This window comes from Oncorhynchus gorbuscha, linkage group LG16, assembly GCF_021184085.1.
Source record: "Oncorhynchus gorbuscha isolate QuinsamMale2020 ecotype Even-year linkage group LG16, OgorEven_v1.0, whole genome shotgun sequence".
Lineage (NCBI taxonomy): Eukaryota > Metazoa > Chordata > Actinopteri > Salmoniformes > Salmonidae > Oncorhynchus > Oncorhynchus gorbuscha.
Genome location: NC_060188.1, coordinates 76475388 through 76491766, shown reverse-complemented (window position 1 = coordinate 76491766; position 16379 = coordinate 76475388). Strand labels below are relative to the sequence as shown.

At 45.3% G+C, this 16379-nt stretch overlaps 1 protein-coding gene across 2 annotated transcripts; it reads left to right on the top strand.

The window, feature by feature from the left end:
* The first annotated feature begins 236 nt into the window (after positions 1 to 236).
* On the top strand, positions 237 to 7576 carry LOC123999422 (galactosylceramide sulfotransferase-like). Of its 2 annotated transcripts, XM_046305203.1 has the most exons (4): positions 3855 to 3948; positions 4466 to 4567; positions 4914 to 5070; positions 5227 to 7576. In XM_046305203.1, exons 3-4 carry the CDS (start codon positions 4934 to 4936, stop codon positions 6377 to 6379), a joined length of 1290 nt encoding a protein of 429 aa, XP_046161159.1. In that variant the 5' UTR covers positions 3855 to 3948; positions 4466 to 4567; positions 4914 to 4933; the 3' UTR covers positions 6380 to 7576. The 2 variants fall into 2 exon arrangements, with proteins under 2 accessions (XP_046161160.1, XP_046161159.1); XM_046305204.1 differs by lacking the exons at positions 3855 to 3948; positions 4466 to 4567 and adding an exon at positions 237 to 534.
* The last annotated feature ends 8803 nt before the right edge of the window (positions 7577 to 16379 follow it).

Here is a 16379-nt window from a genome sequence, read left to right as displayed (position 1 = left end):
AACGTAAACAAGTATTCTTACTAAAAGAAGCATTCGTATCAAACCCGACATCCCGAGTCATTACTAAGAAGTTAGCAAATCTAAAATGCCCTTCCAAGAAGGCTCAAGGTCATTGGGCACAGATAAAATGACGTCAAATCACGTTATATGTACAGTAGCTTTGATTGGACTGATCATGTCAACACCTTACTTTCAAAATCTTAGCTAACAGTCATCATTACGAATCAAGTCGACAATCTAATGGCAAATCCTTTTCAATCCTTGTCATATGAAGAGAAATAATGAAGTGAAAATATAGATAAAACGTATCAGTGCTCATCGGCCATTGGACATACCCATTCCACAAGAAGTTGGATATTGCTAATTCAACAGTGAGTGGTTTGGAAGGAATCATTGGCTAACTGCAAGCATTGCAACTGCTATTCAGTGGAGTGGCTGTGTGTTCTTTTTTCCGAGTTCCCACCATAAATCCAGAGAATGCCAGACTTCGATGACAAATTTGTCAAAATGGACCTTCCTGTTTAAGTGAGCATGGTGAGTCAAAAAATGTATTGTATGCTTCTGCATAAATTATGTAATATGCCAGGTAGATATGTATACTCTAGCTAAGAAAGTAATACTAAGTGTATGTTGTGTAGTAAGCTGTTAGTAGCCAATGTGGCTCACCCTAATAATTTGGTCTGTTTTCACCAACACAGTATGGTAAACACATTATTTGTGGCCGTTGTGTGATTGTTAGCAGACTTTTTTTGTACAGTTTTGACAGTGCTACTAATAGTAGTGGTGGCACTTGGCTCGCACGTGCAAGTTCAGCACATATAACATTCTATAATAGAATTGTGTTATTTGACGTGTCAAATTAAAAGCTTATTTAATGAGTCAAAGTGTTATTTGACATATATATTTTTTATCACACAAAGCCCCACATGGCATTCGGACCTCTGGCAGTCTCTATGGGGGTGCCACAGGGTTCAATTCTTGGACCGACTCTCTTCTCTGTATTCATCAATGAGGTCGCTCTTGCTGCTGGTGAGTCCCTGATCCACCTCTACGCAGACGACACCATTCTGTATACTTCCGGCCCTTCTTTGGACACTGTGTTAACAACCCTCCAGGCAAGCTTCAATGCCATACAACTCTCCTTCCGTGGCCTCCAATTGCTCTTAAATACAAGTAAAACTAAATGCATGCTCTTCAACCGATCGCTACCTGCACCTACCCGCCTGTCCAACATCACTACTCTGGACGGCTCTGACTTAGAATACGTGGACAACTACAAATACTTAGGTGTCTGGTTAGACTGTAAACTCTCCTTCCAGACCCATATCAAACATCTCCAATCCAAAGTTAAATCTAGAATTGGCTTCCTATTTCGCAACAAAGCATCCTTCACTCATGCTGCCAAACATACCCTTGTAAATGACCATCCTACCAATCCTCGACTTTGGCGATGTCATTTACAAAATAGCCTCCAATACCCTACTCAACAAATTGGATGCAGTCTATCACAGTGCAATCCGTTTTGTCACCAAAGCCCCATATACTACCCACCATTGCGACCTGTACGCTCTCGTTGGCTGGCCCTCGCTTCATACTCGTCGCCAAACCCACTGGCTCCATGTCATCTACAAGACCCTGCTAGGTAAAGTCCCCCCTTATCTCAGCTCGCTGGTCACCATAGCATCTCCCACCTGTAGCACACGCTCCAGCAGGTATATCTCTCTAGTCACCCCCAAAACCAATTCTTTCTTTGGCCGCCTCTCCTTCCAATTCTCTGCTGCCAATGACTGGAACGAACTACAAAAATCTCTGAAACTGGAAACACTTATCTCCCTCACTAGCTTTAAGCACCAACTGTCAGAGCATCTTACAGATTACTGCACCTGTACATAGCCCACCTATAATTTAGCCCAAACAACTACCTCTTTCCCAACTGTATTTAATTTATTTATTTATTTTGCTCCTTTGCACCCCATTATTTTTATTTCTACTTTGCACATTCGTCCATTGCAAAACTACCATTCCAGTGTTTTACTTGCTATATTGTATTTACTTTGCCACCATGGCCTTTATTGCCTTTACCTCCCTTCTCACCTAATTTGCTCACATTGTATATAGACTTGTTTATACTGTATTATTGACTGTATGTTTGTTTTACTCCATGTGTAACTCTGTGTCGTTGTATCTGTCGAACTGCTTTGCTTTATCTTGGCCAGGTCGCAATTGTAAATGAGAACTTGTTCTCAACTTGCCTACCTGGTTAAATAAAGGTGAAATAAATAAATAAAAATTCAATATGCCTCACCCTAATAATTTGGCCTATATTCACCTCTTAATTTTGCCTACTGTTCTAACTTGGTGGTGCCTATAACCTGTTTTAGAAAAATGTAATCACTGAATATTGTAAGAGCTTTCATTGTCTGTTTATATGCCCCCTTTATTTATCCTACGGTTCTGACTTGGTCTACAGGGATTACACTGTAAGAACTACCCATGTTCTGAATTCTGTAGCTGTACATTTCAAAAGTGCTGAACAAATAGTTATTGACTACGTCCGTCGTCGCTCGCTCATTAATGTCTTAATCGCAATTACAGATTGCCTTTTATCCACTTGTCGTCCCCTTATGCCATAGTTTGTACATCTCAATTGTCAGTAGAAACCACATTTATTTAAGCAAGTCAGCCATATCAGCTAAGTTTTTTGTAAAGGCAGTAAATGAGGCTGGATGAACTGTTTCGCTGCCACACAAGGCTCTGCTGATAGCCAGGTGTAGCAGAGGTAAGGTGTAAGGGACAGCTTTATGTAGGGCCTAACCGTTTGTGGGCACCGTTTGTCACCGTTACAGTGCAATTCATGTATTGTGTTGTGTTGTGTAGTGGCTTTGCTGGCATGCATCCCACTTTTTTTTGTGTTGCCCACCAAGATTTACATGCTAAAATCGCCACTGAACTCACAAAAAAAAAATTGGAAAGCAATCCAATGTTATTTGTTGCCTAGACATTACTGCAAATGACACAAGTCCAGATAAAAAAAACAATACACTAATATTGTAGTTAGCAATGACCACACACACATTTAAATATTGCACTTGGGGAAAACAGATCTTAAAGTAGAAATAGAATGAAACAAACAGGCATTCTATTTTTTCTATACTATTGTGGCCACGGTGATCAAGTGCACAAGGCTATGTGTGCAAAAATAACGTTCACTGAGCAAAAACTAAAATACCCCCCCTTTGAGCTACACTGCACGTTATTACATTGTACACTTTCTGCCTGTGGACATCTGTTCTACAATGTGCCAGCAGCAGAGCATGAAACCCAACTGTTGGCATAATTGATCTCTTTCAGGCAGAGTAAACCTGGCATACCCCTTTTTATCTACAGCATTGAAAAAGTGAGAAAGAGGGAAAGTGTGTTGTGTCCCTTACACCTCTATAGTGATATCCAGTTTAAACCAGGCCCAGCTCAAACTCTAATTTATCCCTGAATCCACTTGTTCAACAAGCAACGGCTCATTTTCACCTAATTCTCTCATTCTGAAAATTAACCACATAACGTTAATGTACAGGGAGAATTCGATCCAGCTAGCAAGAGGTACTTAACAATGCTAACAATTCTTGTTCCACCGCACTTACTCCCTTACCTCAAACTTTCCAAATGCCAGTTGTTTTTTGGTTACAGATTCACCTTCTCACCCCCGTAGTCAGGCGCGCTGCTGTAGCTTTCTCGTGAGCGCGCTGATGATTGTACCTTCTCTTTCGTCGCGTGCTGCGTTCTGTTGTTATGTGAACGACGGTTGAGCCTTGCATACAGCCGGTATAGCGCCAAACGTGCATCGCGCCAAACTTGCATCACCCCCCCCCCCAAATAAAATTTTCTCATCGGATCTACACGAGTCACGAAGGTTACCTCTTTTGGATTCAAAACGGTGAATTTCGCCGAAAGGTGACTAGTTTGCTTCCCTGCTAAAATGTCTAAATTGTTGTGAATGCAACCATGCTCATGGATAATCTTGAATGAATTGAAAATAATGATGAGTGAGAAAGTTACAGACTCACAAATATCAAACCCACATTATCAAACCCAAACCATTACAATAATAGCAGGAGAGGTTAGCATTTTGGGGGGTATGATATTTATGAGTCTAACTATCTCACGCATTATTCACGATTCTTTCAGCACTTCGTAAGCATGGTAGCACATGATACCATGATTACGAAGTCCTGAATGAATGCCCTTTTGACATTTTCCTTTCACAGCAGGAACAATCTGAGGAGTTGGAAAAATGCCCTTGCTGCTGAGAAAGGAAAATGTCAAAAGCTAAAACGTGTTTGATGTGTAAACATGGGGGCAGTGTCTTGTTGTTTGGAAAAAGGATGATGACACATTCACTCTCCTGGGGCTTATCAGACTCTTCTTTCGCTAGATGGTTTCTCTATTTCCCTGCATTATTTTATCACAGGGCCTCTCCAAGATTCACTGTGCTATTCAAATGATATTTTGTTCCTACAATGTCTGTGATGGCCATGAAATACCCGTGGAAGTACCTGTTCCAATCATTATAGTAAGTACGGACTTCTTTATTATCTAGCTAAAGTATGGCAAAAAAACATTATTCACGATGACTGTCTTCTACACGGATTGGCCGTTTTATTTGGTTTTTCCCATGACATTACTCAGGGTTAATTGATGAATTTAAACCTATTCAGAGAGATTTCCATGAGGGTGACTGGGACAGGCTGTGCGTTTCCATAAACATTTTGACGGGAGCATGTGTAGGGAAAAGTGCACATGGGAATAATTTCACACAGTATGTGCCTATTAATTAGGCAAATGAGTAGAGCCCAAACCACTTGATGACAAAGAACAGTTCACTTTGACATCTGCGTCAACTCTGCCTTTCATTCCAGGTTGGCTTGACGTTGCAGGAATGCTTGGAATTGGTGTGAGGAAAAGACTGTGCAAGTCAACAGCAAGAAGACTGGCTGTAGGAGTTCTATTGACCAGTTTCATGGTGGTATTGCACTGCTTATCTACCCCACCAGTCCAACAAGTCAATCAACAAAAGTAAGTGTAGGCTGGACTTTTGTTGTGAAATACAGTCTCTATCTATTATTTGCTATACGATGTGATATACTTTTAAATCAATTTATTCGACATAAATAGGTAACATAAAATGTAAAATAAATGTCAGTTTACTCTTTTTTCACTTTTTCTCTACAGGGTTACATTGGCCCTGTCGTGTTCTCACCACTTGTCTCAAACATGGGTCCACAATTTGACCAACTACTCTCAAAGCAGAACAAGTCTGTCAGGGGAGTGTGTGCCCACGGTGGACATCATGTTCATGAAGACCCACAAGACTGCCAGCAGCACATTACTCAACATCATCTTCCGCTTCGGTGAGAAGCACGGTTTAAAGTTTGCCTTTCCTAAAGGTCGCAATGACTTCTCCTACCCATCCCCTTTCCTTTGCTCCCATGTCAAAGACTTCCAGTCTGGGGTATGTTTCAACATCTTATGTAACCACATGCGTTTTAATGGGCATGAGGTGGCAAAGCTCCTCCCAGCAGACGCTGCCTATTTCACCATCCTACGAGACCCGGCAGAGTTGTTTGAGTCATCCTTCCATTATTACAGCCGAACGATTCCCCTCACTTGGGGGATCCACGGAGATGGCAAACTGGCTGAGTTTCTGCGTGAACCCATGAACTACTACACCCCAGGGAGCTACAACTCATTCTACCTCAAGAACCTGCTCTTCTTTGACTTTGGATTTGATAACAACTTAGAGCCTGACCACCCTCTGGTGGAGAGGGGTATTCAGACCTTGTCCCAACGCTTCCAGCTGGTCCTGATGGCGGAACATTTTGAGGAGTCTCTCATCCTGCTGAAAGATACACTCTGCTGGACGATGGAAGATATGCTGTTCTTCAAGCTCAATGCCCGCAAGGACTCATCTGTGTCACGACTGACCCCTGCACTAAGGGCCAAGGCCCGGGAGTGGAACGGGGCCGACTGGAGGCTCTACCAGCACTTTAACGCCACATTCTGGGCCAAGGTGGAGGCATACGGGTGGACACGGATGGAGCAGGAAGTGAAGGAGCTGAGGAGGAGGAATGCAGAAATGGCTGCCATGTGCATTGAGGGTGGGGGAGCAGTGGAGGCTGGGCTGATTCGGGACACAGATCTGCTTCCCTGGCAGCCAGTTGGAGATAACTCAATCCTGGGTTACAATTTAAGGAAAAACATTGACCCCAAATACAGGGAACTCTGTCGGAAAATGCTTACACCTGAAATGCAGTACCTATCAGAGCTAGGGGTCAACTTGTGGCTCACAAGATTATGGGGTTGGTTAAAGGATACTATATTCTAGCTAGAAACAAATTTATGGGAACAATTTGGATACATTTTTAAGAGTATAAACTGGGGCGGTGGGTGCTACTAGTATAATATATGGAATAGTTTTTTTATGGTCATACCAAGGATCATTTAGCTATTTTATTTTAAATTGCAGAACCCCTTTGGCCTTATGGCTATTAGCCCATAGAAACACATTGAATGACAGATTCATACATGGAAAAACAGATAGTTAAAAATAATTCATAAGGAAGTTTGTTTTAAAGTGTTTGTCCTATGTCTGTCCTATATCATCAGTGGAGGCTGCTGATACCAAACACGTGGTTTCCCTATGTTTGATACCATTCTATTGACTTCCTTCCAGCCATTATTATGAGCTGTCCTCCCCTCAGCAGCCTCCACTGACTTCCATACATTTTTGTTCAACTGCTACCGGGCTACCTTCAGACGACTTCTGTGAGCCTTGTGGGCATCCTAGAGCAAACAACATGTACGTGTTTGTGAGCCTCACTTTTCCATACAGTGGTCATATTAGTGTGTAGCCCAAACTGTTTGGACGCTACAGACAGAAGTTGGCAGATCGGCGGTACTGAATTCAGACAAGTCCCATGACGCTTGTGGGGGTCATAGAGCAAAACGGAGAACACCCCCGTGTTCGTGAGAGTCTCATTTTCCCCGAGTGGTCATATTAGTTTGCAGTGTTTGTCTCATGATCTGACAAACACTGCTGTAGCTCGGCCACCTTCCACCGCAGATGTGGAAGGCCGCCATTGGCAGATGCGGTGGATTGCAAAAAACTATTTCTAGCTTAAACAGACGTATTTTGATGGCACATTTTTTTACAATGCTAATTCGCTTTTTCACGGGGGCTTGGAAATCAACTGTAGGGGTGTTAAATAACTTGTGGTTGCAAATAAAGATACACTTTGTGACTGACTCCTTATGCAATGCTATCTTATTGCATTGATGTATAAGTGAAAGAGAGGATCACAACAGCTATGTGCTGATTAATCTCTAAATTTTACATATTCGTTTTTTCGAAGTCAGTATATTACTCTCAGAGCTTGACTTGAAGCCTGCATGAAATCCTTTATCCCTTCCTCTCATACTGAAGATGCCAAAGTATGTTATTCAGTATTAAGGTGTATAAATTAGTGTGAAAATCTTCTTTCACAATTGTAATGACAGTCGATGTTCATTAAAACAAGACATGATTCAAGTGCTTTGGTCATTATTATTTTCTAAATGAGTCAAGCTTCCACCAAAACGGGTATTTTTCCATCCTATAGCTTGTTCTCCATCTTCTTTATAGTGAGCCAACATGTTTTCAGCACTTTTAGTACACATTTTCTCATGCTCTCTCTCTCTCTCTCTCTCTCTCTGCAGCAGACATATATATAGTGAGCAATATGCTTGGAACATCAAATCACAATAAAAACACAGTATCAAATCTCAATACATATTGAATTGTGAGAATTGCAATACATATCGTATCAGCACCTAAGTATCAAATCAAAATAGATTTTTATTTGTCACATGCGCCGAATAAAACGGGGGTAAACATTACCGTGGAATGCTTACGAGCCTTTCCCACCGATGCAGAGTCAAAAAAGAATAGTAAAGAGAAATAACACAAGAGGAATAAAATACACAAGAATGAAGCTATATACAGAGAGTATCAGTACCAGATAGTGCAGAGGTATTTGAGGTAAAGTATGTACATGAAGACAGGGTAAAGTGACTAGGCATCAGGTTAGATAATAATAAGACTGCAGCATATGATGAGTGTAAAAGTGTGTATGTGTGTTTGCGTTGTGTCGGTGTGTGTGTGTGTGTGTATGTGAATGTGTGTGGGAGTGTCAGTGTATATAGTGTGTATATATAGTCTTGTCTTGTGAGTTTGCACAGGGTCAGTGCAGATAGTCCAGGTAACCATTTAATTAACTATTTAGCTGTCTTATACCTTGAGGGTAGAAGCTGCCTCGGAGCCTGTTGGTCCGACAACCAATGCTCCGGTACCGTTTGCCGGATGGTTGCAGCGTGAACAGTCTATGGATTGGGTGGTGGGAGTCTTTGAATTTTTTGGGGGCCTTCCTCTGACATTGCCTCATGTAGGGGTCCTGGATGGCAGGGAGCTCGGCCTCAGTGATATAGTGGGCTGTCTGCATCACCCTCTGTAGCTCTTTGCGGTCGAGGGTGGTGCATTTGCCATATCAAGCGGTGATCCAGCCTGTCAGCATGTTCTCGATGGTGTATAACTTTTTATTGTCAGAGGGCTCATGCCAAATATTTTCAGCCTCCTGAGGGGAAAGCCTTCTTCACGATTGTACAGGTGTGTCTGGACCATGTTAAGTCCTTATTGATGTGGACGCCAAGAAACTTGAAGCTCTCGACCCACTCCACTACAGCCCTGTCGATATCGACGCACTCCCCTATTGCTCCTGTAGTCCACCATCAGCTCCTTGGTCTTAATGACGTCGAGGGAGAAGTTGTTGTCCTGGCACCACACTGCTAAGTCTCTGTCCTCCTCCCTGTAGGCTGTCTCATCGCCGTCGGTGATCAGGCCCACCACCGTTGTGTCGTCAACAAACTTGTTGATGTGTTGAAGTCGTGCGTGACTTTCTCTTTGAAATTTGTTAGCGTTTGCAAGCCCTACCACATACGAGTGTCGAAGCCGGTGTAATAGGTAGTATTCCTTCTTCCTCATATAATTTCCTTTTGCATGTTTGATGTCTCGTTAAAGGTCGTAGTGGGATTTCTTGTCCATGTCCGTATCCCGTTCCTTGCGGGCGGTAACTTATCCTGATATCGTATCGTGAGGTCCCTTACAATTTCCAGTACTAGTTAATGATGCATAGATTCAGTTCTTTTGCAATACACTATTTTGTCCCACTAATGAGAGAAAGAAGATTAAGCCCACAGAACTGTTTAATGAGGATACTTCTCAATGGCAGACAGAAGCTGTGCACATATTGCAGTCTGCAACAAACTGAGCCAGTGTTGAACTAGAGTAATTGAAAGTCATTCTGTCTGATAAATCTCCAATTGCACTGCAGCCGTTGATAGAGATAGAGCTGTAGCTGGAAATGAGGTATGCAATTCAATTATGGGACAATTTCGTTAGTGGCTTGGTTGTTATCACGGTGATATCAAATGCTGTATGGCAATGGTAGTGTATTTGTTGGCTGCTAGGGGGCAGTAAAGCACCTTCATAATGAAGACTTATAAACACCATGCAGAATCTGATTCAGACAGAAATGTTCTAACTGGATTATCGCATAATAAAACAATATACATACATTTGTTTAACTAAATTGTAAAACTTAGGTTCATATTGGGGGTGGTAAAAATGTGCAGCCATGACATGTATGGTGAAACTTCACTAAAAGAGGATCCCTCTCTCTCATCCCACTTAACCCACTGGTGCAGTCTGATAATCCTACGTGGATAGTCTGATAAAATACTATTAATGGTTGTGAAGGGAAGTAGATCCTGGCCTCTGTAATGAGAAGACTGTATCGGACTCCATCTCCTGTGATCTATAGTATTGCAACAAGGAAGTTGGGAGAAGACAAACTCATTTTGTGAGCTGGTTACCATGGAAACGTGCAGTGTCCAGCCCCTTATAGTTGTTTTAATTATTTTTTTTTTTCACCTTTATTTAACCAGGTAGGCTAGTTGAGAACAAGTTCTCATTTGCAACTGCGACCTGGCCAAAATAAAGCATAGCAGTGTGAACAGACAACACAGAGTTACACATGGAGTAAACAATTAACAAGTCAATAACACAGTAGAAAAAAATGGGCAGTCTATATACAATGTGTGCAAAAGGCATGAGGAGGTAGACGAATAATACAATTTTGCAGATTAACACTGGAGTGATAAATGATCAGATGGTCATGTACAGGTAGAGATTGGTGTGCACAAGAGCAGAAAAGTAAATAAATAAAAAACAGTATAAAAACAGTATGGGAATGAGGTAGGTGAAAATGGGTGGGCTATTTACCAATAGATTATGTACAGCTGCAGCGATCGGTTAGCTGCTCGGATAGCTGATGTTTGAAGTTGGTGAGGGGGATAAAAGTCTCCAACTTCAGCGATTTTCGCAGTTCGTTCCAGTCACAGGCAGCAGAGTACTGGAACGAAAGGCGGCCAAATGAGGTGTTGGCTTTAGGGATGATCAGTGAGATACACCTGCTGGAGCGCGTGCTACGGATGGGTGTTGCCATCGTGACCAGTGAACTGAGATAAGGCGGAGCTTTACCTAGTATGGACTTGTAGATGACCTGGAGCCAGTGGGTCTGGCGACGAATATGTAGTGAGGGCCAGCCGACTAGAGCATACAAGTCGCAGTGGTGGGTGGTATAAGGTGCTTTAGTGACAAAACGGATGGCACTGTGATAGACTGCATCCAGTTTGCTGAGTAGAGTGTTGGAAGCCATTTTGTAGATGACATCGCCGAAGTCGAGGATCGGTAGGATAGTCAGTTTTACTAGGGTAAGCTTGGCGGCGTGAGTGAAGGAGGCTTTGTTGCGGAATAGAAAGCCGACTCTTGATTTGATTTTCGATTGGAGATGTTTGATGTGAGTCTGGAAGGAGAGTTTGCAGTCTAGCCAGACACCTAGGTACTTATAGATGTCCACATATTCAAGGTCGGAACCATCCAGGGTGGTGAGGCTAGTCGGGCATGCGGGTGCAGGCAGCGATCGGTTGAAAAGCATGCATTTGGTTTTACTCGCGTTTAAGAGCAGTTGGAGGTCACGGAAGGAGTGCTGTATGGCATTGAAGCTCGTTTGGAGGTTAGATAGCACCGTGTCCAATGACGGGCCAAAAGTACATAGAATGGTGTCGTCTGCGTAGAGGTGGATCAGGGAATCGCCCGCAGCAAGAGCAACATCATTGATATATACAGAGAAAAGAGTCGACCCGAGAATTGAACCCTGTGGCACCCCCATAGAGACTGCCAGAGGACCGGACAGCATGCCCTCCGATTTGACACACTGAACTCTGTTTGCAAAGTAATTGGTGAACCAGGCAAGGCAGTCATCCGAAAAACCGAGGCTATTGAGTCTGCCGATAAGAATATGGTGATTGACAGAGTCGAAAGCCTTGGCGAGGTCGATGAAGACGGCTGCACAGTACTGTCTTTTATCGATGGCGGTTATGATATCGTTTAGTACCTTGAGTGTAGCTGAGGTGCACCCGTGACCGGCTCGGAAACCAGATTGCACAGCGGAGAAGGTACGGTGGGATTCGAGATGGTCAGTGACCTGTTTGTAGACTTGGTTTTCGAAGACCTTAGATAGGCAGGGCAGGATGGATATAGGTCTATAACAGTTTGGGTCCAGGGTGTCTCCCCCTTTGAAGAGGGGGGATGACTGCGGCAGCTTTCCAATCCTTGGGGATCTCAGACGATATGAAAGAGAGGTTGAACAGGCAGGTAATAGGGGTTGCGACAATGGCGGCAGATAGTTTCAGAAATAGAGGGTCCAGATTGTCAAGCCCAGCTGATTTGTACGGGTCCAGGTTTTGCAGCTCTTTCAGAACATCTGCTATCCTGGATTTGGGTAAAGGAGAACCTGGAGAGGCTTGGGCGAGGAGCTGCGGGGGGGGGGCAGAGCTGTTGGCCGAGGTTGGAGTAGCCAGGCGGAAGGTATGGCCAGCCGTTGAGAAGTGCTTATTGTAGTTTTCGATAATCATGGATTTATCGGTGGAGACCGTGTTACCTAGCCTCAGTGCAGTCGGCAGCTGGGAGGAGGTGCTCTTGTTCTCCATGGACTTCACAGTGTCCCAGAACTTTTTGGAGTTGGAGCTACAGGATGCAAACTTCTGCCTGAAGAAGCTGGCCTTAGCTTTCCTGACTGACTGCGTGTATTGGTTCCTGACTTCCCTGAACAGTTGCATATCACGGGGGCTATTCGATGCTATTGCAGTCCGCCACAGGATGTTTTTGTGCTGGTCGAGGGCAGTCAGGTCTGGAGTGAACCAAGGGCTGTATCTGTTCTTGGTTCTGCATTTTTTGAACGGAGCATGCTTATCTAAAATGGTGAGGAAGTTACTTTTAAAGAATGACCAGTCATCCTCAACTGACGGGATGAGGTCAATGTCCTTCCAGGATACCCGGGCCAGGTCGATTAGAAAGGCCTGCTCACAGAAGTGTTTTAGGGAGCGTTTGACAGTGATGAGGGGTGGTCGTTTGACTGCGGCTCCGTGGCGGATACAGGCAATGAGGCAGTGGTCACTGAGATCCTGGTTGAAGACAGCGGAGGTGTATTTGGAGGGCCAGTTGGTCAGGATGACGTCTATGAGGGTGCCCTTGTTTACAGAGTTAGGGTTGTACCTGGTGGGTTCCTTGATGATTTGAATGAGATTGAGGACATCTAGCTTAGATTGTAGGACTGCCGGGGTGTTAAGCATATCCCAGTTTAGGTCACCTAACAAAACAAACTCTGAAGCTAGATGGGGGGCGATCAATTCACAAATGGTGTCCAGGGCACAGCTGGGAGCTGAGGGTGGTCGGTTGCAGGCGGCAACAGTGAGAGACTTATTTCTGGAGAGAGTAATTTTCAAAATTAGTAGTTCAAACTGTTTGGGTATGGACCTGGAAAGTATGACATTACTTTGCAGGCTATCTCTGCAGTAGACTGCGACTCCGCCCCCTTTGGCAGTTCTATCTTGACGGAAGATGTTATAGTTGGGTATGGAAATCTCTGAATTTTTGGTGGCCTTCCTGAGCCAGGATTCAGACACGGCAAGGACATCAGGGTTAGCAGAGTGTGCTAAAGCAGTGAGTAAAACAAACTTAGGGAGGAGGCTTCTGATGTTGACATGCATAAAACCAAGGCTTTTTCGATCACAGAAGTCAACAAATGAGGGTACCTGGGGACATGCAGGGCCTGGGTTTACCTCCACATCACCCGCGGAACAGAGAAGGAGTAGTATGAGGGTGCCGCTAAAGGCTATCAAAACTGGTCGCCTAGAGCGTTGGGGGCAGAGGATAAGAGGAGCAGGTTTCTGGGCATGGTAGAATATATTCAGGGCATAATGCGCAGACAGGGGTATGGTGGGGTGCGGGTACAGCGGAGGTAAGCCCAGGCACTGGGTGATGATGAGAGAGGTTGAATCTCTGGACAAGCTGGTTGTAATGGGTGAGGTCACCGCATGTGTGGGAGGTGGGACAAAGGAGGTAACAGGGGTAGGCAGAGTGGATCTAGGGGCTCCATTGTGAACTAAAACAATGATAACTAACCTGAACAACAGTATACAAGGCATATTGACATTTGAGAGAGACATACAGCGAGGCATACAGTAATCACAGGTGTTGAATTGGGAAAGCTAGCTAAAAACAGTAGGCGAGGCTAATCAGCTAGCACAACAAACAGCAGGTAAAATGGCGTTGACTAGGCAACTGGGCCGACAGATAAAACAAACATGCAGAATGGAGTACCGTGATTAATGGACAGTCCAGTGTGCGTCAGCTATGTAGCCAAGAGATCAGTGTCCAGGTGGAAGCGGTGGATGGGCAGGGAAGCTGGACTGGCGAGTGTTATCCAGGTTTAAAAAGAAACTAACAATGACTAAATAGCTTGTAGCTAGTTAGCTGGTTAGCGTCTGGAGGTTCTTGAGTGAGTCATAAAAATAAAATTAAAATGAAAAGTAATAGCGATTCCGTATCACAGTGGGTGAGGCAGGTTTCCGGAAGGTATAAACAAAATAAAAATCAAAAAGAGATAGAAAGTAAATGGGTTCAGAGAGTGTTTGGGACGCGGTGATTCAGACGGTTAGCAGGCCTGTGCTATCAAGCTAACAGTTCGTAGGCCCGGGCTAGACAAGCTAGCCGTTAGCAGGCCGAATTAGCAAGCAGGGAGATAGCGAGGGCTAGAGAGTAAACCTTTGGGGGACGTCGCGATGGGGTGAGTCTGTTTATTCCTCTTCATGCGGTGACATCGACAGACCGGTTGTGGGCCGTGGGCCCGGGTAATTGTAGCCCAGGAGCATGATACATATATATCTTGGTGGTAAACTGGGATTCATAGATGCTCAAAACACTGCACGTTTGGTCCGGTCCTGTGGTCAGTCCAGCAAATGAATGGGTGTTTAGCACCCTCCAGCCAGTGCAGTCATGCTTTCAGCCAATTCTTGACGGCCAACAACTCACGATCCCACCAGGTCGTAATTCAGCTCCGCGGGAGACAGCTTCCTTGGGTAGAAGGCGCATTGATGGAGTTTAGGTGCCGATCCAGTCCGTTAGGAGAGAACAGTCCCTTCACCAACCTCTGAGGCGTCCACCTCCATGATGAAGGGCAGAGACGGGTCAGGGCGAGCCAGAACAGGTGGCGTTAGTAAAACATTCCTTTAGCGCACGGAAGGCTTCGTTGGCCTCCCCAGTCCAGCGCAGCTGTCGAGGACCAACATTCAGGAGGGAGGTGAGAGGGGCCACCACTGTGCTGAAACCCCTAATGAAGCAACCTGAAATAGTTGGCAAAACTAAGGAAGCTCTGCATCGCCTTGATGTTGGATGGAATGGGCCAGGACCGTACTGCACTGACGCTCTGCTCTTCCATCTCCACTCCCGAGGTGGATATCCGATGCCCAGGAAGGAGACCGCCTGCTGAAAGAAAAGGCACTTATACACCTTGGCGTACAGGTGATGCCCTATCAGCCTCTCCAAAACAGACCTGACATGAGAGACATGTTGCTCGCGTGTAGTGGAGTACACCAAGATGTCATCTATGTACACCACTACACAGCGACCCAACATGTCTCTAAACACCTTGTTAATGAAGGCTTGAAACACAGAGGGTGCATTTGTCAGGCCGTAGGGCATTACCCTGTATTCATAGTGCCAGGTGCTGAAGGCGGTCTTCCATTCATCCCCCCCTCTGATGCACACCAGGTTCTAGGCACTGTGTAAATCCAATTTAGTAAAGTACTTAGAATCGTGCATCTGTTCGATCACAGTGGGTATGAGAGGTAAGGGAAAACTGAATTTAACAGTTGTCTTATTCAGTGTCCGGTAATCGATACAGGGGTGGAGACCTCCCTCCTTCACGAGAAAGAACCTGTAGGCGGCCGGAGAGGTGGACGGATGGAGGAATCCTTGGGCCAGCACCTCCTGGACATAGACCTCCATGGATTCGGTCTCTGCATGCGAGAGAGGGTAGATGTGCCCTCGCGGGAGGGTACAACCAGGCAGTAGGCCGATAGTGCAGTCCCATGGGAGATGAGGGGGCAAGCAAAGGCCAACTGTAGGTCCCGGTACTCCTCTGGGATTGGGACGTGGATGGCCTGCTCCAGACTTTCCACGGTTGTGGCACAGATTGACACAGAGAGACACCTCCCCTGACACTCCTGTGACCAACCCAACAACCTCTGTTCTGTCCACAATATACTGCGGTTATGCAACTTTAGCCAGGGGAAACCTAAAACTATGGGGTGTGCTGGAGAGTCTAAGATGGAGGAAAGTGATGCGTTCATGGTGGTTGTGAGCAACTGTGAGGGAAATGGGAATCGTGGTCTGGCGCACCAGTCCTGATCCTAGGGACGGTTGTCTAGGGCAAGAACTGGGATAGGGGGTTGTAAAGGGACTAGAGGAATGTGTAATGATAAGACCACTGACCGCTCTAGGAAATTGCCTGCAGCACCTGCGTCCACTAGGGCAGGACTCAGTGGGGGGCCAGGATAGTCAGGGAGGGTGACAGGGAGGCGGACGGGCTTGGTGGTCAGAGAGGAGCAAGGCTCATCTTGCCTACCTGGGAAGGTGCAGGAGCGCTCCTGTCGCTTCCTCTCCTGGTTCTTCTTCTGGGACAGGTGTTCCAGGGGTGGTCCGACTCCATGCAGTAGGAGCAGAGACCCTGTTGATAGCGGCATTGACTTTCCTCAGGGGGAAGACGCGTCGTGCCCACCTCCATGGGCTCAGTCTCGCTGAGGTTCCTGGGAGAGACCCGAATCTCCAGTATGGGCCACGACAGGCCAGCTCGGTCTGGACGTCCGCCTGTAGCCCGCTGCGGAAATTC

What these genes read in the sequence shown, in the direction of transcription:
- LOC123999422 (XM_046305204.1), top strand. Translation starts at nt 4,934, where the DNA reads ATGCTTGGAATTGGTGTGAGGAAAAGACTGTGCAAGTCAACAGCAAGA. An exon ending in CAACAAGTCAATCAACAAAA is followed by an intron (nt 5,071 to 5,226) that starts GTAAGTGTAGGC and finishes TTTTCTCTACAG; the next exon opens with GGTTACATTGGCCCTGTCGT.